At 46.6% G+C, this 24,316-nt stretch overlaps 2 protein-coding genes and 1 long non-coding RNA gene across 5 annotated transcripts; 1 reads left to right on the top strand and 2 right to left on the bottom strand.

Moving 5' to 3' along the window:
* Positions 1–8,645: 8,645 nt before the first annotated feature.
* On the bottom strand, positions 8,646–9,257 carry LOC106865381. Its single transcript, XM_014898574.1, has one exon. The coding sequence runs from the start codon at positions 9,255–9,257 to the stop codon at positions 8,646–8,648; it is 612 nt and encodes a 203-aa protein (XP_014754060.1).
* Positions 9,258–10,101: 844 nt separating this feature from the next.
* LOC104583181 lies at positions 10,102–13,103 on the bottom strand. Of its 3 annotated transcripts, XR_001406404.2 has the most exons (5): positions 12,908–13,103; positions 12,519–12,634; positions 12,020–12,306; positions 11,814–11,927; positions 10,102–10,436 (listed from the first exon to the last, which is right to left on the bottom strand). It is a non-coding gene; the product is annotated as an uncharacterized LOC104583181 (long non-coding RNA). The 3 variants fall into 3 exon arrangements; XR_001406403.2 differs by lacking the exon at positions 12,519–12,634 and having other exon boundaries at positions 10,104–10,436; positions 12,908–13,096; XR_002963501.1 differs by lacking the exon at positions 12,908–13,103 and having other exon boundaries at positions 10,104–10,436; positions 12,519–12,890.
* A 9,917-nt stretch (positions 13,104–23,020) lies between these two features.
* On the top strand, positions 23,021–24,043 carry LOC104583182. The gene has a single exon (XM_014898396.2). It carries the CDS (start codon positions 23,115–23,117, stop codon positions 23,619–23,621), a length of 507 nt encoding a protein of 168 aa, XP_014753882.1. The 5' UTR covers positions 23,021–23,114; the 3' UTR covers positions 23,622–24,043.
* Positions 24,044–24,316: the final 273 nt, after the last annotated feature.

The raw sequence follows: 24,316 nt of genomic DNA on the forward strand, positions 1-24,316 counted from the left end.
ATATTCGTCTTCCCGTGTGGTATCATACTTGCCCCTTTACTTACTTGTTTTACTTCATTGTCTATACTTTGCTTTGACTAGTGCTTCGGCTATTGCACTTAATACTAGGGTTGCATTCACTTTAGAGAATCTAGAAAGCCCTAGGATTAAGTGTTTCTATCTTTCAAGAAAAAGAAAAGTTAAAATTTGTTAGTCTCCTATTCACCCCCCCCCCCTCTAGTCGACCATACCGATCTTTCAGTGGTTAGGCTAACTCAGGGTTGGAAAGGAACGCTTGTTGAGTTGGACATACTTCATGATATGACATACAAGGTTTGTGATAGGGGACGGGGTGGCCCGATCTTTCGATGAGATTGATAACTCACGATTTGGGTACGAGGTGACGTTGACGATCCGACTACGGCCTAGGAGGCAGCGCCTTAGCAATCGATACACCAACTCCAGAGGGTTATTGATCACGCGGGGGCACGATCAACCTGACCACGAAGGTCTTTGTTCCTGCAAGCAATCGAAGAACAAGCAAGAACAAGATAAATAGCAGATGCAATCTAAAATTGCGAATATACTATATCAAACCAATGTCTCAACGAGACGATAAGTTGGAGTCTTGACAATGGTAAAACAGGTGGTCTAACCGACACACGCGATTACACGAAAGTAGCAAAGAGGGCTAAACTTTATCTAATCAAAACCTAAGGCTCCATAGGGGGGCTCATGGGGTATAAATTGGAGGTGAACTAGGTGGTTTTCGGCCAGGCCCTTGTGGGACTCCGAAACGGCCTAGGAATCCTCCTAAAATACAACGAAAACATCTAAAAATTGGCTGGACCCTATTACATGGCCTTAGGCCCAATAAAACAAGGTTATAACCCTCATCTTTGGCCCATAGATACCCATTGGAGGGGGAATCCTCCACTTGGCCGAAATCCCATTGATGAAGAGGATGCGGCTTTCTTCTCATCTCTTTATGGCGGTTTCAATGTTCTGAAATCAACACTTGAGCTAACTCCCGCCACCTTGCTGCCACCTCCATGGTTTGCTGTCCAACGCTGTTCCTTGAGGTCCAAGCTAGGTCCCTCATTCCTAAAACACATAAAAAAACCCATCTTAGGCAGCAGCATATTCTCATTAATATTAAATGAAGTACCGAGGAACGAAAGTACCTGATAATTTAGTTGTCGTGCACGACCTCTAGTAATTGGTCCATGTATCTCCGGTACTTGAGGTGTAGGTGTTGTAGGGGCTGTGGTTGTATCATTACTTGGGATGTCCTCATCAGTTTGATGTTCCGCTTTTGACATGTATTCAGAAACAACGACTCATGTCGTGTGTGGGGTGCTTGGAGATGCTGTCGCGGTTGAGGAGCAGGCCAAGCGTGCGCTTACGGAGGCGACATGTGCCTTTTGTGAGGTCACGGCGTACATGGTATGAGTCTTGCTAGAAGCACGGTGTGCGGGGGTGTCGCGTTGCATTGGCGGGTTGTCTTGCGTTGTTGTCGGTATTTGGTGTTGTTGTGTAATAAGAAGTTTAAGGCGCTATCTTGGTGACTCCTCGGTACAGGAGGGCATTTTCTTTAAGCAAATTGGGGAGTCTCTATGCTCCCAGTCACGTGTTCATGGTGAGTAATGTTGATAATGCCTCATGGCGGCGTTGGTGAGCTTAGGTTTGTCCTTGGTATTGGGACGGGTGGTGATCGAATGGGTGATACTGCATTCGTGTATAGCGGAGCGTTTCCTACCCATTAAGCGGGAAAGGAGCGATCTTAGATCTTGTGGGCGCAAGGCAGTGTATTGTGCACGTGTTGTTGTAATGACGTGTGCACGAGTGTAGGTGCGCGTGGTTTACTGGGTAAGAGCGTGTCGTTCGTATCGTGTTAGTGATGTTGTTGTAGGGAGGATGTCACTCGGCGTGTATGACCGCGTGCAGGTGGGTGCCTGTTGTCGCTTCCCGGTTGTCTACTCGCGGGCATAAAATGCCATCGGTGTTCTCTAGCGTAGGTTCGTGTTGTATTCTGCTGAACAGTGTAAGCTTCATTGGCACCTCTGGTGTTTTTCTCTCGGTGTGCATCTTAGGAGCCGGTTAGTTAGGTTCGCCTTGTTGTTTGCCGATTTGTGCTCCGCGTGGGGCTCATCATATAAGTCCCCGGAAGCGTGACTTGATGAGGTCATTGTTGGCACTGAGTTCGTTGTTTAGTTTTCCCCCCTTCACCCGTCGCTACCGAGCCGTTGAGTCCCACCTGTAGTCGTCGGCATGTGGCAGCGTCGTTGGCAAGAAGGGATAGATAGGGAGAGTAACCTTCAATGTGTGGCGTGTGCCAACTTGGCTTCCTCGCAGGATGTCCGGTGCTGGTACCGATCGCTTGCCACACGCGCTTCCTTTCTGCGCGGATGGGAGTTACAAGTTGGGACTGCAGCCAATGCTCGTGCACGATGTTGAATTCCCGTACGTGCCCGAGGTGAGTTTTATGTGATGTGATGTCATTTATTCGTCCTGGATACACGCTCGCTGTTGCTTCTGCCTTGATGTGCGTTGTTTCCTTGCCGTGGCCGCCCTCGGATTCCTAGATCGTGGTGAGTTCCTTTAGTCCCACTCGCTTGTGTGAGGACATTGCGACCACCGTAAAACAGTTCGGCCGTCAGATCCGCTGGCCTCTTACATGGGTACCAGTCCTTCCCTGCCTGCCAAGGCACCAACGTGGTTGATGCCTTGGCGGGCGGGGAAGAACAGTTGCCACAACAGCCGATTTTTTTTCTTTTACCTTGCTAGCATCTTCTCTGTCCCTTGGAGAGCACCGTTTTTTGGCATTTTGGATGTAGATATGGTTGGAGTAGGTGTCAAGCACGCGGGGACACGGTGTGGTCTCTGCCTTTCGTGGCCTTTTTCCTTTTCTTTTCTTGCACCGTCCTCCCCTTCTTTTTGGGATGGTTTAGGATCTTGTGTAGTCGTGACGGTCATGTGGTCATCGTTCTGGAAGCGAGTTTCAGAACTGTCATGCAACACCAGAGATGGGCGGCGCCGATTCCCCTGTTTTCTTGTCGACGTGGTGGTGTTCTTAGAGGAGGAAGAAGACACAGGGCGTGGGCGGGCCAGGGAGGGGTCGAGCGAGACATCGCCTTTTTGCGAGAAAATGTCTTTACGAAATGTCGTATTGAATGTACAGATTATAGTGTCTTTATGAAATGTCTAAAACAATAGATGCATTTTATTAGTGTCTCATCACACATAGCGACACTGTCCATAGTGGCAGTATTGTGACACTGTACCAAGTGTGTCTAAAGTTATGTAGAGACAATTATAGTGTCTCTACGAACCAAAAATAGTGTCTCTATGGGCTATTCCTCTTGTAGTGCATTTTATCCCTACCCTTAGAGGCGGCTTCCGTCGTCCTCGGCGGCACCGTTGTCGTCGCTTTTGGCCAGATCATCTTGTTCGCCGTCGTTGTTCCTGTCGTCCTCGCCGCCTTCGTCGTCCTCGTCTTCTTCTTCGTTCATGGCGGCCTGGTGCTCGGCTCGGTAACGGCGCCAAGACACATCGAACAACGTGATGTTTCAAGTGACAGCCACAACAAAAAGACATCGGTGTTTTTTTTTAGGAAACACAGTACAGACACAGCCCAGGTAACCTTATTGGTGCAAACCGGGAACAAGTTAGGGGCTACCATTTGGACGCGTCGCGGAGAGCTTTGCGGTGCCTTGGTCGAAGCGCTCGTATGCCAGTGCGCTCAGAGAACGCACGCGACGGATCTTTTCCACATGATCATTATGGATCTCGGGGGCATCGAGCGGGGTTTCCGTCGTGCGAGGGTAGCGCTGTGCAAGCATCATGCATGGCCTTCAGGTCCGCCAGAGCCTCTCCCCAACCTTCCTCCATCAACCTGGCCTTCTTTGGCGCATCGATGTGCTTCTCATGGTCCCCAAGGTGCTCGAACCACCCTATGTTTGCGATGGCAGTGGATGAAACGATGCAGATTCGCGTCGTTGAACTGGATCTTTAGCTTCTTCCTTAGCACGTAGATCATGGAGTTAGCAGCGTCTTCCTCTGCTGCGATGGCGGTGGTAGACATTCGTCCATTTGCGGTGATGCTCTCGGTGCATTCTGGATGGCACCTCGTTGGTAGCTCCATCCAGACTGTGGAGGTGTAGCCGCCCCCGGCTTCCTCTGTCTGGTATGCGGCGGAGGCCATGCCTAGCTACTTTGTTGCTTCCGCCAGGACAATCCGTCGTGGCGCACACACAATCGACGAGACTGCGGGCAAACAGGCCGTGTCAGCTTTTCGGCTGACGGTGAGGTGGGTGGAAAACGTTGGCCCAGTAAGTGGGTGCAGTTAAAAGACGGCGAGGTTGACACTTATCCAGCGCCACAAAGTCCATGATGTTACTGTCGAATTTCCTGGCTAGCGTGCGATGGAGAGGGCGGTTGTTGGCACGACGGTTGGTAGAATGGGAGTGCACGTATGCCAGTTGTTCGCCCTTCTTATATAGACTACTCTGGGGATATACTTCCGTATGCGTGGCACTTTGCGGATGTCGCGTAGTGTGATGGGTGGTCCTCCAAGGCAGGGAACGCGCGCTAGATGGGCGGCAGCTGCTTGGATGATAGGCGTTGCTCTCCACGTTTTCCAGCCCCGCTGGGCACTACAGAAATAGGACCCCGCTGACGACTTGTGCTACTCCTTTGTGCTGGCGTGCCTTTGTGTATCGCACGCGAACCAGGGTACATGGAACCTAGCGTCCTATCGGCGTGTTTGTCACAGTGAGCTGCGTCTTCCCAGACGAAGTGCCCCGGTGTCTTCTTTCCGGACGAAGGCGGAAACATAGTTTCGTTCTTTCCGTGCTTCTGCCCGTTCCGTGGGCTAAAAATTTAGTGCTCTGTCGGTTCTTTGGATTAAAAAAATAATTCACCGACGCGGCGGAGCGCGTGTGACCAGTTAGTATGTCTATAAATACAAAATGGTGCATCTCAAACAACATTAATAATAACAGAATTGCACATATATATAGCTTCAAAACTTTCATTTGAAAGACATATTGGAACATTTGCTCACAGTCGAGAAGACTGCAGGAAAGGAAAACCTCTCACAATGGCACCATCCTGGTCAGTGTTATCTCTACAAGAAGAGCTACCGAAGTGATCATCGATGGACAGAACATGATCATGATCGTTATTGCCTCTTCGGAGACACCCGATAGCGTATGCATAACTAAAATAAGAGCTAAACTCAAATTAAGCATCTCCAGAAGCCTACGGTCGAAATTTAGGCACCTGTGTTGATTAGCTCTCCATTTCAGAATTCATTTGGAGAAAAGCCTACTATCGAAATTTCGTTATCTCAAGCACCTTAGCATTTCAAACGTGGCAAGAAGACATTCAGTCGTATCTGTTGGGTCAAGATAATGCACATTTTTCATGACGAAACAGTTCCCGTTTGATACCCGATAAAGCAAATCTCGGTTTTCGTTTTCCTTGCGATGGGCCTGGGCGAGGCGGACCATGTCAAGTATCTGCTTAGGATCATGTTTTTTTAGGTTTATTCTGGACGTACAATGCAATTTCGGTAGTCATTTAGACCATAACAGAGTAGCTGGATGGAGCCTGCAGAAGTGAATGCTTAGGTACTACGACACCAGCACTTGCAAACTAGATGATACCCCGCACGTTGTTGCGAAATTTTTTAGTTAACATAAAAAAGAATTCAAAATTAAAAACATATAATAAAATTGTACATTCTTCGCTTAGCGGGAATAGCTTGATGGAAATAACATACATGCATGTGCAAAAGTATGAGTTTTTCAGTAAACAGGTGTGAACAAATTAATTATGTGATAATGTGGCATGCTAGCATGTTTAGAGAAATCAAGTAGTGGGTTGCTTCTAATTAGATATAGAAGATTATTGACTCACAGAAATATTCCCCACAACGCATACATTTTTAGTTGCTCTGCATATAATCAAAAGCACCGAAAAGGGTTTTTTGGAGTTCCGAATCGAATCTCTTTAGAAAGAGGATCTTTTGTCTCATGGTAGCCTGCTCCAGTCCCCTTACGAAACTTTCGTTATTGGGTTAGCCATACACTTCACATGTTTCTAGCGATTCACATGGCATCATCAAATGATACAAGTCTTCGATAAGAATCTACAACGCACTAGAACGCCAAGAACTGCGTCTTTTTTTTCCCGACAAAACAGGGGTTTTATCTATACCTATCTAAAAAATACGGACCGTTCTCCTCACCACGCGTTTGGGTTGCTTCTAATTAGATATAGAAAATTATTGACTCACAGAAATATTCCCCGCAACGCATACATTTTTAGTTGCTCTGCATATAATCAAAAGCACCGAAAAAGGCTTTTTGACAAGAACTGCATTTTTTTTTCGACGAAACACAGATTTTATCTATACTTGTCTAAAAAAATACGGACCGTTGCCCCACCAGGCATTTTCGTCATCTGTCAAACGCCCGTTCGTCTCCCCCGCGTCCCCTACCCCTTCATGAAAAAAAAATCCCCTCTGTCCCTCCCTTCCCCTTCTGTCTCTCTCCCCCTGTCCCTCTCGCCTCGCCAGCGCCATCAGCCCGGCCACCTCCTCCAGCCGAGCTCCGCCAGCGTCCGGCCGCGAGCCACCTTGCCTGCCCGATCTCTGCCGGCGCCTCTCCTTTCTCCTCTGTCGCTCTCTTGGTCTCTCCCCTATCCATCTCAGCTCGCCAGCGCCAGCAGCCCGGCCACCTTCCCCAGACGAGCTCCGCCGTCGTCCGGCCACGCGCTGCCTCGCCTGCCCGAGCTCCGCCGGTGCCTTCCTTTTTCTCGTCTGTCGTTGTTCCTGCTCCGACGTCTTCGGCAGCGCCGCTGCAGATACTCCGATGGCCGCGCGCCGCTACTCGAGTTCGGGAGTCCCCGCGGGGGAGACTAGTTGAGTCCTGAGTTTTCAGGCAGGCCGACCTGGCCGACCTGCTCTTGCTGTCCTCCAACGAGGAGGTTGATGAGGACGCCGTGGTGGAGCTCGGCGAGGCGGATATTTTTACAACGGAGCAGCAAGAACAGGCAGCAATCGCCAAATCACGTCCGCCGCCGCCGTTCCTCGATTCCGCAAAGGTGAATTTCTTGTTCCCTCGATTTCCAGTTCCAATATGTTGGAAGTTTCCCTCGATTTCCTTGCTGGCCGGCTCCCCTCCCTTTCTTTCTCCCACTGTTTCCTGGTAGAAAAAAAAAATAGTTGATTGGATTGTTAAGCCGTATGATAATTTGTGATTCCATTGGCAATGGTAGGTCAAGGAGGATGCGAGCGCCCTTCTTCTTGCACCTCCTCCTGTTGCTGGCCGTCGGTTCAGACGCCGTGCCCTGAGACAGGCTTGTCAGGGATTATGGTCTGTCTCTCTCTCAACGCCCTTCCTCTGCTGCTAAACTAACTTGATAATCGAAACCAGTGACCCTCATATGCAAATTGGAGAACGAATTCAGTTTTTTCTGCAATGGGAATTCCAAAAGTTTACGTAAACATTTGCTCTTGGAACAGTAATGGAATCCCTGATTTCATGATTTGTATGAGTCATAATTGAAGTTTATATGCTACTCAAAACTTTGACATAATGTCTACCCGTTGGCGTCAGACCGCTTAGATTGTGTTAATGCAGCCTCATAGATTTTTGGTTTACATGCGTCTGGCCATTAATAAAAGGATGGGTGAACATTATGGAAAATAACAGATCCATCATTTAAGAGGAATCAAGATGGAAAATAAAATGATGGATTTAGCTAAATCCACCACATGCGTTTGGTGACAGCGCACAGTCATTTCGGCTAGTTAATGAAAAAGAACTGCATCTTGCATGGTCAGGATCGGAATATTTGACACATGTGCAAATAGGGCCAAAATTTTGGAGAAAATTTAGTGCAGGCGAACAAAGGTCATCAGGTTCAAAATATATCGATCACGTGCACGGGCAAGAATCGATCAGCAGCACTCCTAAACACTGCATGAGCTAGCAAAGGAAGCAAACTAAATAACTGGGAATTAACGTCGCGTGCAAGGACGAGTTAATTGAACTGTTAACATCCTACTATCACATTGGAGTAGTTTGACAAGAGTCGTTACATCGTGATAATTACAGTTGCTGCTAATCAACTAGGGTTCCTGTCAAATCTAGCCTAGGACTAAGCTCATCGGCACGTCGTCCTCGTCCCGGCTGAGCATAATCTCGCTCAGTGCGTCTTCATCCAGCACCGGAAGGTCCAAGTCGAAATCGACGATCTGCTGCTCTTCTTCGACGGCCGTGAAGTCGAAGCCCAAGTCAAAGTTCTCATGACTGGCGACGATCGGCAAGTCGACGACCTGCTGCTGCTCTGCTTCGACGGCCGTGAAGTCGAAGAACTCCTCATCTGTTGCTGCTCCGCCGAGAAGCTCTTCCACCGTGCAGCTCAACCGGTCCTCCATCATGTTGCCTTCTTCGGCAGCTTCCACCGCGGGCTCCTGTTCTTGTGCGCTTACGAGGCCCGCAAGAAGGTCGATATCGCCGCCGTCGGCAAGGCTCGGCATGAAAGCAGCAACCCGCGCACGCTTGGGGCATCGCAGATGATCGGCGGCAACCGGCGCTGGCCTCTTCATTGTTGTTGCTACTGGCATTGGGGCCGGCTGATCTTCTTGTTCCTGATTACTTTGGAGGTAATAAGCGGCGGATTCTTGATGAGTTTGATCTGCTACCGGCATTGGGGCCGGCTGATCTTCTTGTTCTTGACTCCCAGAGAGACACGCGGCGGATCCCCGGCGAGCTTTTCGGGCGCTGGGAGAGATGGATCTTGCAGAGCACCATCTCCCCGTCGGCCACAACAGCTTCCGGCAACAAGCAGTGGTACTCCTCCATGACCCAGCCCGTGGACTCCTTCTCCTTCTTGATCCCCTTCTTGAAGCTGAGGTGCTTCATCTCGCCTTTCTTGACGCCGGCATGATCCACCACGTCCAACGTCCTCTGGCAGGTCCACGTCCCGGCGCCGGCGGAGCGCGCGCTGCGTGTGCGGCTGCCCTTCTGGCGCTTGCAGAGCGTGAAGAAGAACCGGGCGCCCGTGCGCTCGGCCTTGGGCGCCGGCGGGAAGGCGGCGGCGAGGTCGTTGGGCTCGAGGTCGCCGTAGATGTCGGCGCGGTGGATCAGACGCTCGGCGCCGTTGAGGGACTCGCCGGAGAGCAGGCGTGGGAGGTAGTAGGCGACGGCTTCTAGCGGGGTGAGGTCGAAGCGGCAGAGCTGGAACATCTCGTCGGCCGGATCCATTTTCGAGGGAGAATCGATCGATCGCTGGAAGAGGAAGATCGAGAAAGATTTCTTGCGAGGGTTTGCAGGGGCGCGCGTGTTTGGGAATCGGGGGCTGAAGGATTGGATGGTGCCGTGAATTTAACTAGCGAGCAAACAGGTAGGTGCTCGTACTCGGTCAGGGAATCGGACTGCGTAAATTTCCTTATTTTGCTTCTTCCCCACGCGTCTTCATTCCTCTCCGTCTCCGTCTCTGATTGATAGATACAGCCTTCGCCCAGGCGTTGCTCCGATTCCCGGCCACAGAAGCATGCAGCTAGCCGCGGCCCGCGGCAGGTGCACACCGAAGAAGAAGCCCGCGGGGGTCTGCCTTTCGCTCAGTCGACTGAGAACGACTTCTTTCTCAGTCGATGATCATGTACATCGAAACACAACGGAAAAGCAACGAATGACTGAGAATTTGTAATTTCTCAGTCGAGCCCGTTTTAGGCCCAGCTCGTGGGCTTGGTCTTTTCTTTTTCTTGTTCATGTATATCTATGTTCTGCGGTCTTCTGGGCATTTGTACTCAATATGGGCTTCTAGTTTCCTGTTTCTATGTCATGTGCACTCCTGGGCTTTTGTACTCAATATGGGGTTCTTGGTTCCTGTTTCTATTAAAATTGTTTCTATGTCCTGCACCCTCCTGGGCTTTTTTAACTCAATATGGGCTTCTATGTTCCTGTTTTTATTAAATCACATGATCATATAGGTGCGCCCCTGTTGTTCCCTGTGGAATGTGTCCTATTGGATTCTCAGTATCGTGCGTTTGATCTGCTCCTACCATACTCGACAGCAGAATAAAAAAACTAAAGAGTAACACTGATATGCGTATACAAGTATTGGGATCACACATGATAACCAGTTTGCATAGATTCTGAGTAAACTTTTTATCTCTCCTTTAGTACTGAAACAAAAATGTGAGAAAAACACAAAAAATCCTGCTGAGAAAAAAAATAAGCATAGAACGTAGAAGCTTCAGGCTGTCTCCCATACGCCGCAACACCAAAAAGAAGTTCCACCACACTACATTATTATTGTCCATGGGCTGAGGGCTTTGATCTGCTAAACATGCGCATTTACTTCCTTGTGTTTGCATCTCCTTGTGTGAGTAAAAAAAAAGGACAAAACTTCATCTCTCAGTGACTCCAGTTGGTGTACAGCTGACAAAAGAGAGGGACGGAGATCAAGAATTATGACAAGAAAAGAACGCACATGCATCACAATACTCTGAAAAAATGCTGAGATTCGGACGAAGAAACAAACGCACATGCATAAATTGCAGGTGGAACAAAAATCCCAGAAAATCATGTGATAAAGGGTGTAGAAATGAGCCTCCGTTCGCAACTTGCAGACGGAACAAATGAGAATTCGCAGTTGTACTAAAACCAATTGTTATTGCAGGTGAAACAAATTGCAGAAAATTCTATTAGAATAACATAATTAATTGCAGGTGAGGGATTGCAGTTGTAATTGGAAATCCCAGTAATTGCAGGTAAAATTAATTGCATTAAATCCCAGATGTAATGCACTAGAAGAACATAAGAAATTGCAGTTGTAATTGAAAATTCAAATAAAAAATTGCAATTGCAATAAAGAAATCACTAATTGGAGATGAAACAAATAGCAGAAAACCCTTTGTTAAATAAATACTTGTCAAAAATTGCAAGTGGAAAACAAAAATTGCAATTGTGAAAAGAGAAAGAGAAAAATTCCAGGGGTAGAAAACTCCAATAATTTCTTCCGGGACAGCCAAATTCACAATTGTAGAGAGCTGAAACTTGCAATTGCAACTTTGGAAACTTACAATTGCAATACATCGCAGGTGGAACAAAAATCCCAGAAAATCCAGTGATAAAACAGTGTAGAAATGAGCCTTCGTTCGAAAATTGCAGATAGAACAATGAGAATTTGCAGTTGTAGTAAAAAAACTCCAGTTATTGCAGGTGAAACAAAATTGCAGAAAATTCTATTAGAATAACAAAATTAATTGTAGGTGAAACTAATTGCATTAAATCTCAGATGTAATGTACTCCCTCCGTTCCATAATTCTTGTCGAAATATTGCATGTCTAGACGCTTTTTAGAAATAGATACATCCATTTTTGGGCAAATTTGAGACAAGAATTATGCAACGGAGGGAGTACTAGAATAACAGAAGAAATTGCAGTTGTACCTGAAAGTTCAAATAAAACATTGCAGTTGTAATAAAAAAATCCACTAATTGCAGATGAAACAAATAGCGGAAATCCCTATTGAAACAAATACTTGTAAAAAAAATTGCAGTTGTCAAAAGAGAAAGAGAAAAATTGAAGGTGTAGAAAACTCCAATAATTTCTTGAGGGAAAGCCAAATTTACAAAAAAAAAATCTAGAACACCAAATTTACAATTGTAGAGTCGAAACTCACAATTGCAACTTTGAAAACTCACAATTGCAACAAATTGTGGCAGCGAAGATGATAGAAAAATAAACAAGCATGCACAGTTAAAAAAATTTAAAATATATATCGCTAATGATTAGCTAGAAAAAGAAAACTAACATTTAGGAGTGCTGGCTGGTTTGCTTTTCTTGTATTAGCTCTCCCTCTTATTTGTATTTGTTGTAATTCCTTTGAGATGGTCTGCTTATCAATTATTTGAACTTCAGGAGAGGACTGAAAATATTTTGTAAAAAAAATCTGTTAGAGCTAATACATTGGCAAGACATGAAAAAAGAAAATTGTAGTTGCAATATAATAAAGAAAACCTATGTAAATCGTATTTGCTGCCACTGCTTTGAGAATGCTGTGCTTTGCTGAATCTAATAACAGACGACAAACAAGCAGAAAGGGAAAATCACATATGGGTGCACAGCTTTGGTATAACAATTAATAATACACAACAGAACTCTTCATGTGCCTCAGTCAGGGCGCAGGACATAGAACATAAGAAAATCACAGGGCCTGGCCAAAAGCAAGCTAGCAGATGACAAGCAGATAGAACTTCAGTCAGGGGTCGTAGCAGTGATCAGTTCATGTCCTCCTCCCCGCAAAGCTGACAGCAAAGTAGATGGTAAGAAAATAGCAGATGACAGCAAAGTAGATGGTAACAAAGTAGCAGAAAGTAGATGGTAAACAAAGCTGTGCTATCTTGAACCTATAATAATTAATTATACGCAAACGAACACTTAGATGGGTGCTCATGGGTATAACAAAAATGCACAAACTCTGCTGGTGCAAGGGGCAGTGCTAAAGCTGATAAAAGACCTGTTTTTAGCACTTCTCCTAAAATATTCTCCAAAAGGTACCCCCTCCAATTTCATGATTCATGCTGCCGAAAGCTCGTGTAGGTGGTTTTAGCCCTTCTACTAAAACCTGCCATACTAGAATCAACCGTAGACAGAATCAAAAGACAGCGCAATCTGATGGATCGAGGAAAACGAACGGGGGGATCACAAATCGATACATAGATGACGCAAACAGGTGATCCTTTGAAATCCCTGACGTCCGAACTCAAGCGCGTGCGCTATACATGAACAGAACAACAAAAAAACATCTCCGAAACCCTGCCGTTTCCACCAAGCCCCAGGCCCTCCCCCTGCGCCGTCTACAACACATACCTAGAACAAAAAATACATAATCACGAAGGGGCGAACCTGGGTGCGGAAAACCCCGAGCGCCTCGCACTCCGAATCAGAACTCCGCGACGGGAGACGGGGGACTGGGCCACTGGGGGGGAGGGGCGGGGGAGGGCAGCGGCGGCGGGGACGAACAGGATGCAGCAGCTGCGGCGCAAAGAGAAAGAAACGAGGGTGCAGAGGGGAGACGGACACACAGATGGTCAACAGAAGCGAAAAGGCCCATACTCGCCCGCCGCAGCCCAACCCGAAGTCAAGACCAAAAAAGGAACCGCTCGCCTGAACAGAACAAAGAAACCTAGCGCGAATCTGAAAGATGATCGGATGGTTCATAGACGTCGACTGAGAAAAATAGGATCTCAGGCGACTGAGCCGAAGCAAAACCGCAATTATGGCCCTGTTTGTTTGTTTTTTCCGTTGAGGATTGGATTTAGTGGATCGATTCGTCATCCGAGTGAAGTTTTGTAGGGATCATGTGATCGTCATTGTAGTTTATGATTCATGGACGCGGATCATTTCTCTTGGTTAGCTTAGTCTATTACCTTACCGAAGCAGCATGCAATCAATGCTTGCCCCGATCATCGGCGGCGCGCTCGATCACCGTGATTCTCACCGTCCCTGTGAATTGATGGCCACCGTGGACGGTGAAGCTGCCGGTGGGTGGTGTCACTGGTGATCGCCTCGTTCGGGGTAATAAGGTGATCCACTCGCGCGCTCTATTCCGGAATAGGACACAGATGTTTGGGTGCCCCTGCTGACGCAGAACCTCTAGGTGAAGTTCAAGATGTCCAAGGTGTCGGCCGGACTTGGGCGTGCTTCTAGTCAGTGCAGCACCAACCGCGGCGACGCCGAGCACAGCTACGTCGGGCACCCCGAACACGGTGGCTGCCGGCAATGGCCGCAGGGATCATCATCGGCCTCTCGTGGAGGTTGAGCAAAGGCCTAAGAGGAACCGTAGGCCTAATAGCCGGCTCATCGGCCAGGACAGGGTCAACTCATCGTCTCTTCTCACTCGTCTCCAAGTGAAAATTTTCGGAACACCACGCTACATCTACCTTACTCCCACTGTCGCTAGCCTAAAATTGCATATACTCCGTGTGTATCTGGCCGGAATCTTGCTAGCTCTAGATAAGCAAGAAGGCGTCTGAATTTGGCGTTAGGAGTCTCCGCTACGAGTTGAACTCGTCGGGATTGCGCGACACTAGCCGTGGACGCGCGCTTCGCTGCGCCGAGGGGACTTGTGAATGTGTATGCACGATATTCAATCGAGAGCCATACATGATTAACGAATGTGTGACTGGCTTACGTAGCCCTTAGCCTGTACTTTTTTTTCACTGTATTCTCTGATGTGTACGTGATCCCGTGCTTCGGCGCGCCGTGGACAAAACTGAAATGATTTGGTGACAATTTCATGTGATATTTAGAAGAAAAAGAAGCTAACTTTGAGGGGGCCCAAAAGGTTAAGCACCGCTAATTTAGCAGGAAAAAAAAGACATCGGTTGTCCACCGAGAAGCAAGGTCAACCTCAAGAACCAAGCTCATGAAAACATGCAAGAACAGGGTGCCACAGTGGTATCCTCGAGAAGAAGAACACGATATACCAGATTGCTTCGACCTGACGACCACGACTTCTCGAGGCCACATCCAGAGAAAATGCAATAAAAAAGATCAGCGCACGCACAAATAGCCGCTCTCTAGCAACACGCGTCATGCACACAAAGACATGACTCAAAACTGAATCACAACAACTCACCGCCACCACAACAACAATAACACGTACACGTATGGATGTTGCCTCAATATTTACTTGACTATGTAAAATTGCACTGCCAAAATCTGTTATCATTATTATAAAAAGTAAGTTAAAAGGGAGATTGTTGTTTTAGCCTTCGATGAACTTTTGGAAGGAGGGGATTGATGAAGCCCTGTATGCACTTTCATTGGTTTACTTAGACCGAGAGTTTAAGCCCTCACTGTTGCCGTTCATATCCTTGTGAGAGTCTTCATTCACTAATTAAATGTTCCCAATTCTTGATGGGAATCAAACTGATGCTGATTGGTAGAAAGTTGCTTGAAGGCTGACTGGCAACAAATGTACATGCATGTGCCTTCCCAGTCCCCATCATCTTTTATTCTTTTGAGGAATTCTTCTGCCGATTGGGAAATGACTAACACAGAGTTCCTTCCCTCCACTCTAGCCCTTCCAGAGAACCTGCAGCAAGCACAGAGACCAATTTAGAGCCGCAACAATCCACGGCCAACACACCAGCAAGCAAAAAAGGACTGAAACGGAATCAACACCAGCAACCAAGAAGAACGACGGCAAGCTAGAAGAACCATGATATTGACGAACAAGACGAAGCAGCACAGACCCACCACCACCAGAAAAAGGGCCAACGCACCTGAGAACCTTCACAGCCGGCCAGCAAATGACACAACCTGCCAACAAATCGAACGGCGAACGAACCGCCGTCGCTACCAAGCCAGAGCCTCCGCAAACCAGCAAACCTCGAAACCTGCCGCAGCGGCACACAACCAAACGGCCGAAATGACCCCGGAATTGTTAGGGCCGGCTGCCGGACAAAGGTTGAGCAAAGAAAGCTCGAGAATGGCCGTTGCTGGATGCCAGCGCACACACACTGGAAGGTTCCTGCAAGCCACCGCACCAAATCAAAGACGCGTGTCATCTTCACACAAACCCACAATGATCTGTATCTCATGCGCCTATTCAACTACAGAACGGTTATCCATCATCTTGTATTTGTTCAGCGACTTCATGGTATACAGTTCACTACCTGCATCGGTTGTACCAAATTTAGCATTCAGTGCATCCCACAGCTCATTCCTGTCATCTATGTGCATATACACATCACAAAGACGGTCAGAAATAACACTCAGAATGCATCCTCTAAAGTCAACATTGGCATCCTGGAAATTTTTCTGAGCTTCCTCATATAAATCTCCCTCTGGTTTGCCGTCTGTCACCCAGAATACTTTCAGAGTCTGCAACCAGAGCATGGCTTTTAATTGCCATCTCTTGAAGTATGTCCCGGAAAATTTATCCGGCTTCAATGCATCGGCTAAACCCATATTTAAATCAGGAAATTGTTTACAATAAGGTTTTTGGATTGTTAGAAAATTAAGTAATTTCTAGAATAACAATTCAATGAATAATTCCATAATATAGATCATGACGACAGTAGCAACTAACAGATGCATCTCAAAAATATTAGAAGTATTAAACAGCCCAACGAACAGCAATATGAACTCGCAGATCATAACGAAACAACAGATCGAATCACAATGTATGTACTATTGCGGTGGAGAGGAAGCCGTTGCTGTTGCGTTCGCTTGACGAAGTTGTTGACGAAGAAGATAGCGGCGCGACGCGCACCCGCCAGTCGCGCCGAGCTCTTCCCAAAAACCTTATTCGCCCTCTCCCGTACAGGATCGCAAAGGCGAAAGGTTCCGAAGACCTATTCTCCCGATCACTGGTGCACGCCGGCGCTCGGGATGGAGTAGACTACGACGATGGCGCAAAAGCGAGAGACAGGCTGAAAGGGAAACCTTACCCCTGTATGGGTTTTGATGAATGATGACAACATGGTTGAGCAACTAATGAGTTACACGGAGTGTTTCAGGTTTTAGTTCCTCAGAAGAGTTGGTTTAACCAGCATCGATGACCCCTAAAAATTAAAGTACAAGTACTCGCTTGAAGTATGAAGAACTCAGTGAAGAAAGGTGAAGAACATGAAGCGTAGCATTCTTCATAGATATTTCTGTAGCTTTTCTTCACTTGAGTATAGGAACGCCGTACTATTAAGGAGGGTCTGAAGTGTGGAGCTGGTTCAGGTGAAACCTATTCTTCATGTTCAGTTTAGGCGAAAACCATTTTCTATGTGAGTGTTTTTCGTCGGAGTGAAGAATGAAGCATTTCAGGCTTCACAGAAACTTTCGCGTGAAGTCTTCACTCTGATTTCAAATGTGTTTGAAAAATCTGTCGCTTTCGTACTTGAACACCTAATCTAACCGTTGTGAGACAAAGTGATAAAGTGTGAGCTGGGGTCTCAGGGATCACTTTATCCAACAAGTCACAACGGCTAGATCAGCCGTGGCCAAGGCTATATAAGACGACCCACCCCGAAGGAGTTCGGTGGTGATCCCCAGTGAGTTGTTTTTGAAGAACACCTGATAAACCCTTAGAGCTGAACTGAGCGTGAAGAATGGGATCCCCTCTGTAGCCGAGCACTTGAAACTTGTTACTCTTGGTGATTGGCATCACCTAGACGGCTGGGAGTCAGCGTTGAAGAGCAATCAAAGATTGTGATTTGACATCAACCAGTCTATGAAAATCCGGAGATCACCTCAATATCTACCACGAGTAACTGGGCGAGACTTAGGTCTTAGCTCAGGAGAATTGGGTGGACTTGTGTGTCCGCGAGTCTTATGTGACTCAGCCTCCTCAACGGAGACGTAGGATTGTGCCAACAATCTGAACTTCGGAAAACAAATCCTTGTGTCTTCAATCCTGATATGGACATGCTAACCATGGATACGACCTTTGGTACCCTCAATTCTATAATATTTGACAAGATTTATAATCAGGTGAATTCAAGTAGTAATTGTTTTCATTGTCATACTTATGAAAGGCGGAGCTACTACTATCTTGTCTCGTTTTATTAGGTAGGCATTTTGTCGAAGTTTTCAAGTCCAAGGTCAAGATGAGATACGATGGAGGCGAACGGGTGGGCCAACAAGAATCAAGCATTCATACAGCTGAGAGGGAAGGATTTCAAGTGTACTTTCCAACAAATCAAACGGCACATGATTCGGAGCTTGCTAGAGAAAGATATCACGAATTAAAGTTGAATCCGATTCGGGTCCGAGCTACCAGGAGACCCGAATTTGTTTTAATCACCCAGGCCGCATCCGGAGTCCAAATCAAGCAAACAAGTACTTGTTGGAAAGGTAATTACAAGACCTTTTCAACGGATCTGGCCCCATCAAGAGATTCGACTCGTGCTGACCGTGAAGGACAAAACAAGCTGACGGATCTGTTTTTCTGTTTCCTAAAGAGTTGTAATTTGTTAGGAAAGTTAGAGATAGAGTTGGATTTCGGCCTCCTTACTCAAGGTGGACGAAAATATCTCTCCCTCCTCCTTTATATACTCCATGAGCCCCCCTAAGGAGCCTTGGGTTTTGATTAGATAAAGTTTAACCATTTTTGCTACTTTCGTGTAATCGCGTGTGTCGGTTAGACCACCTGATTTACCGTCGTCAAGACTCCAACTTATCGTCTCGTTGAGACATTGGTTTGATATAGTATACTCGCAATTTTAGATTGCATCCGCTATTTATCTTGTTATTGCTTGTTCTTCGATTGCTTGCAGGAACAAAGACCTTCGTGGTCAGGTTGATCGTGCCCCCGAGTGATCAATAACCCTCTGGAGTTGGTGTATCGATTGCTAAGGCGCTGCCTCCTAGGCCGTAGTCGGATCGTCAACGTCACCTCCTACCCCAAATCGAGAGTTATCAATCTCATCAAAAGATCGGGCCACCCGCACCCGTATCAAATCCTGGTGATTTCGTTCCTCAACTTTTACTCTCTGTTGAAGTATAACTGATTCATTGTGTTTTGTCTTCATTGCTGCTGCTATAAACTTGCTCATCTTTCTTCTTTCCGCTGCTACTCCAAAAATTGCTAAGTGTAATCTCTGGTGTTGAAGTACAGTGACTGTCTTCAATCTTCAGTCTTCATATTTCGAAGAAAGAATTAAAACTGGTCACATTCACCCCCCCCTGTGACGTACTCGATCTTTCACAGACAAAACACTAGCTCGGTTGTGTTGCGTGCCAATCGGAGGGACGGGGCGGCTGTATATATAGTCACGCAGGTATAGGTCGGTTCGGTTTAGGAAATCTGAACCGACTCCACAACTGCACGCGTCCGTAACAAATTCCAAAATCCAAAATACTCACGCGCATGACAAAAAGATAAGAAGCCCGGCCCCGCACCAACACGATCCATGAAACGTGCGGCGCGGCGCGGCGAGAGGAGGAGTGCGCGTGAGGATTCCCTTTGCGCACTTGCTCAATAGGTGAGAAGGAACATCCCTTATATGTTGGTCTCACTCACTCTAAACTAGCAAGATGAGACTATTTCCTTCCCACTTTCCTCATCCCACTTCATGAATGGCCCTTTGAGATATTTAGAAGTTATTAAAACTTGAGCTTGGACTGATCAGGCCCACCAAATTCTAACACTTGTCAGTTTGGAGGACGGAAATTTTGGAGCTCAGAATCTCTTTGGGCAGGAGACTGTTCAGATTGGTTCCCTCCAATAACACCTTCTTGGTTTCTTTGACAACCCAAACTGCTACCGCCTCCATGGGTGTGGCACGTCAGATGGTCGGGGGTTAAGATTTCTGGAAAGTGCGAGAGGAGGCACAACTTCTGCTGCTCAAGTGCTCATCATGAATAAAACCCCTCTCTAACACATTCCCTGACCCATTTCCTATTTTTTCTAGAAAATAGAAAAATGCATCGCTGGTTTATTAACTGTGCGGCACGCTTGTGCAAATTAGTCATTGTATTTGCAAACTGCTAAATTTCAGGGTTACAACTTGCATGCTTGAGCACCGAAGGTCAAAAATACAAATTCGTGGTTTGTGGCGCTTACTTGGCTTGCCGACCTGGCTAAATGGGTCAGACCGGCCAGAAATTTCTTCAAAATCCCTCCTCCGTCCATTTCCTGCCTTATCTGTATTACGAACTATTCCCCAATTCCCTACCTCCAGACTTGTATCGGCACAATTCTGCTCGAATTCAATCGATAGTGAAGAGGGAACGTAACAATGTTCGGCTACTTTTTTCTCCGAGTGAATGGTGCGATTGCTGCTGAGTCGGGAGGAAAATCTCTCACAAGTGACAACCTGGGAGAGCCGCAGGCCGCAAGCGTAGTGCCAAACTGGGCCACCGGGCCTCTAATGGATCTTTGTGCTGCCACGGTCTGGCTTTACAGACGTTTTGGCCCAGATTGCAAGAGAGGACGGTTCGTGGGAACTGGTAAGTTAGTTATACGTGCAAATGGGCACCATCATTGATTCATTTCTTCGTGCAACCTGCGCCACCGCCATGAAGCCGGGCGAAGCCAGCCAAGAAGAGCGTTGGGGTCAGCTTAGTTCAGTTAGTTGTATTGGTGTCAATTTCTAAAAATAAACAACAATTACCACTAATGCACAGAGAGATTTGCAAAATTCATTTGCCTAAAGATTCATTGATTTGTGGTCTGCGCAGAAATACCAAATCTGGGGAGGAAATGGATACCTCAATAGCGCTATTATGCATCCCCAGATTTGATATTTTTACACAAACCACAAATTAATGAATCTTTACACGAAAATGCACAGATACGTAGTATACATCTATAATAACACTACAAAAAAATCAGAACTTTTTGAAACTTCAAAACATGATTTTCACGATGTTTGAACTATAGTGAGCACTGGATCTCGGGAACCAAAAATCCTTATTCGGATTATGGTCATATGTTGTGCATCTGGTTTCTATGCTTTTCGTTTAAACCCTGTGATAAGCTACGGATGTTTGATGTTTCTGTTGGACTGTCTGCATTATTTTCATGCAGAGACCACGTGGACAATCAAAATCTTCCTAAAAAAAATAGCTCATGCTGATTGCGAGCCGATCGATCGATCAATTCAAAAGCGATCACTTGGCTTAAACTGGACTCTTCAGTCTCCAGGGTCATACCATTCCGCACCAGCAGCACCTGGCACTCAGCAGACTGCTCCTAATCGAGAGCTTCCAACGCAGCAAGCAAAGCCCAAATCGATCGTGATTGGCGGAGTAGCTCCACGCAATGAATATACCAACCAGCAAAGCACACAGTGAAACACATGGGTGCGCGTAAAAGCGCAGGCACAGGTTCGCAGTCGCAGACGCAACGCCCCCATTGATGGCGGCCACCGCTGGATCCATGCGGTGCCAAACTGGGACCGGACATCATGCCCATGCCACCAGGATCCCGTATTCCCCATGCCGGGTTCTCGTGTCGTCGGCTCGTCGCCTTGCCATACGGCTAGATTAGGATGGACGGTTTCGTAGCAGCATTTTTAATCTTGCCCCTGCTTCCGGGGTAACGAGATGCTTAATTTGTTCTCCCAGAGACGGGTTTTGTACTCTTGTGCGTGACCACAGATCGTTGTCTCCTTGACCTCTACCCTTTCATTTTAAATCAGGCCGTGATCTGATGCGGTGGCTAAGCGGATGACCGAGGATTTCATTCAACTGTCGACTGCCCTTCCAAAAAAATACAGTAGTAGCAGTACTCGAGTATCGATCGAGAGGATATGATTATCTTGTTCAATTCTTTCGAGGATATATATCGTCATGGACTCATGGTGCTTTTGGCCATGTGATGTTCCTCAGTGCGGACAATCAAGCTATTCTGGCTAAAGTTTGACTTTGGCCAGCTAGCACATTATGAGGAGTCACAAAAAGATGAAGCAACATTATAATTCATAGTATACGGATACAGATGTAGCATGTATACACGTACGGTGCATCGATCACGAAAATACCAAAAATAAATTAATCTCAACAAGCTGCGTCATGTATGACGTGTTAACAGAATTAGTGGGCTAATTAATCATATGATCGCAACCACCGTTACGGCTTTGCCTGACACGATCCATGACGTTTGAGCCAAACACAAATTCAAACTGCATTTTGTATGCACAGCTTACTACGATCGAGATGCTAAGTGAGCACTTTATAAATTTATTTACGATGGGGAAACTGACTAGACCTGGCTCCCTACACATAATGTCTGACATCGAAACACATTTTCAATTACCACGCGTAGCTCTCTACATCATTACTCTGTTTAGTACTAAGTGTATTAAGAAAAAGGATTTCAGCTGTGACGATAAATCATGTGGTACCATCCCGAGAAAAGAAAAAATGATGTGGTACGATAGAAATGCCTAATCTCAGGATATCAGCACAAGAGAAATAGTGATACAGTACAGGAGTACATACCATGCATGTATGACGACGTGTTAACAAAACAGGCCGGCTAATTAAGTATGAAGGCGACAGCACCACTTCAGGGAAGCAGCATGCATGGTCTAAGTCCTTTCCGAGGGCCATGGTAGAAACTGAAACGAATACACAAATAACTTGTTACATACTCTTCTCGCTCCCTTCTAAAATATGAGTCGTATGTTTTTTGTTAAATGAACCACTTTTATAACAAAAATACATTAACATTAATTGCTATCGAATCGACACACTATGGATATATAATTCATAATGGATCTAGTGATCTTGATTTAGGCTATAGATGTTGATGTCTTTTGCAACAAAAATAAACTTTAAAATTTTAATAGCCAACAAAATTTATATGCCATATATTTTGAAATAGAGCGAATACCATAAAGTTTTACAGACAACACTATAAATTTTGATGGTTCAAAGAAAATAAACACATAATTTTTACATACATATTGGCTACAATGGAATTCTCAAAGAAAATAGAGTGATGATAAAAATGAGGTTTGAATTCATGCATTCTCTTGTAAACACGTATTTCATATGAATTTGACAACCAATTTAATGATCCAAGGACAGTACTCCTACTACTACTACAGTATAAAAACAATCACAAGAGTTAGAGTCATCCAAGATCCTTATGAGAAAGAATCCGATACGATCAGAGATTCAGAGAGATCAAAAAGATTTGAAGAAAAAAGATTACTGCAGAGGAAAATTAATTCCAGAATAATAAGAGAAGTAATTGATGTACCAAACCATGTACTCTTTGACCAACGGTTACCAATCACATTAATATGTGGGCATAGTATGACAGTACTCCGTAACAATTTTATGCCAATTAAGATAAATGATACCAATTTTATGCCAATTAAGATAAGTGATACCAATTTGATCACCAGCAGTTTTTTGTTGTTCAAAACTTTGTTTTAAATTAATCGAAACACGTCATGTATATCTGGAAAGAGGGGGCAGTTATGATAGTCCTAAAATCTACAGAGGCACTATAAGTAAAGTTTTATTTTACGCTGAGAAAAAGTTATATAACGGGTATAAGTGCAGACGTCCACTACGCCCCCTGTCCCAGCAGTCCATCACAACCCACCATTTCCATACAGCATCTCACACCAAGCCCAACCCAAGCCAGTAAGCCATGGCAGGCGCCTCCACCAACGGCACCCACAAGGGCGGCATCAAGGCCTACTGGAAGCGCCGGGGATACGACCGCCTCGACGCGGCGGCCGCGCAGCGCCGCCCGCCCCTCGCCACTGCCGAGCTCGGCGCCGGGGGAGGCGGGGCACCGGCGCCCGCAAGCCGGCGGCGGCGCGGGTGGCGCGTGCGGCGCCGGGGGGGCCTCGGGCGGCGGCTCCTGCGCGCGTTGTCGCCGCGGAGGCTCCTGGCGCGGCTCCGGGACGCCTACGTGAACGCCATGCTCCGGCTGGCGTCCTCCGCCGCCGTGGGCTACGGCGCCGCCCCCTTCTGCGCCGCCGCGGAGCCATTCGCGCGGCCGCGCCCTCTCAAGGAGTACGACGAGAAGGTGCTCGTGGAGATGTACCGGGCCATCCTGGCCCGCAGCGGCGGGGGGATCGTCCCTGTCTCCGGCGAAGAGGCGGCGCCACCTATTGTCGCCGCCGCCAGGTTGCCGGCCGCGGTGGCCTGAGTGACCCACCGACCGGTTGGTGCAAAGGCTAGCTCAAGTTATCACGCAATCTCGTTCCCTCTTCGCGTCTCCATGCAGAACCTGTGAGGAGGAGTAGTAAATTGTAGCACGAACTATCCGTCTGGATCGTGTCTGCCTTTAGAAGTTCTGTACTTCTGCTGCAATTTGCAATACAGGCTTGATGAATCGTGTTTGTGGTCCACTAAGGAAAAAGAAGGTAAAACAGCGAGCCTTTTTCTCCCCATCGCATTGCGTAGTGGAGTAGTCTAGTGTCACTAGAGAAAGACCTTGGAAATTGGAAAGCATTAGTAAGTGGATTGTAAATTCTACAGAAATATTATGAATCCTATACGGATCAGTAAGTGGATTGTAAATTCACCAGTCCACTACGGAAAAGAAGGTAAAGTTTAATTCCGTGGAAATATGAAAGTTGAAATCCCACGTTTCAAGCGGTGGATGAATTAGGCGCATATAAGTAAGCGTGGATGTTAACATAATTAGTGTGCAAGAATCAAAGATGCAGAGAATGGGCAACTCTTAGCTTATAAAAATCGTTCTTTTTTGTGCGAGGAAGCTTATAAAACGGTGGATGGTGCATTGGTGCTACCAGACATATATACATGGCAGCCAAATATTTTAGTCGGTAGAGGCACCAGAGCTTACGTGGGGAAGATAGATGTGTTAGCCGCCCCTTC

This window comes from Brachypodium distachyon, chromosome 2 (genome assembly GCF_000005505.3).
Source record: "Brachypodium distachyon strain Bd21 chromosome 2, Brachypodium_distachyon_v3.0, whole genome shotgun sequence".
In the NCBI taxonomy this organism is placed as follows: Eukaryota; Viridiplantae; Streptophyta; class Magnoliopsida; order Poales; family Poaceae; genus Brachypodium; species Brachypodium distachyon.

Coding starts and splice junctions, on each gene's coding strand:
- LOC104583182 (XM_014898396.2), top strand. CDS start 23,115: ATGGCAGGCGCCTCCACCAACGGCACCCACAAGGGCGGCATCAAGGCC.
- LOC106865381 (XM_014898574.1), bottom strand. CDS start 9,257: ATGGATCCGGCCGACGAGATGTTCCAGCTCTGCCGCTTCGACCTCACC.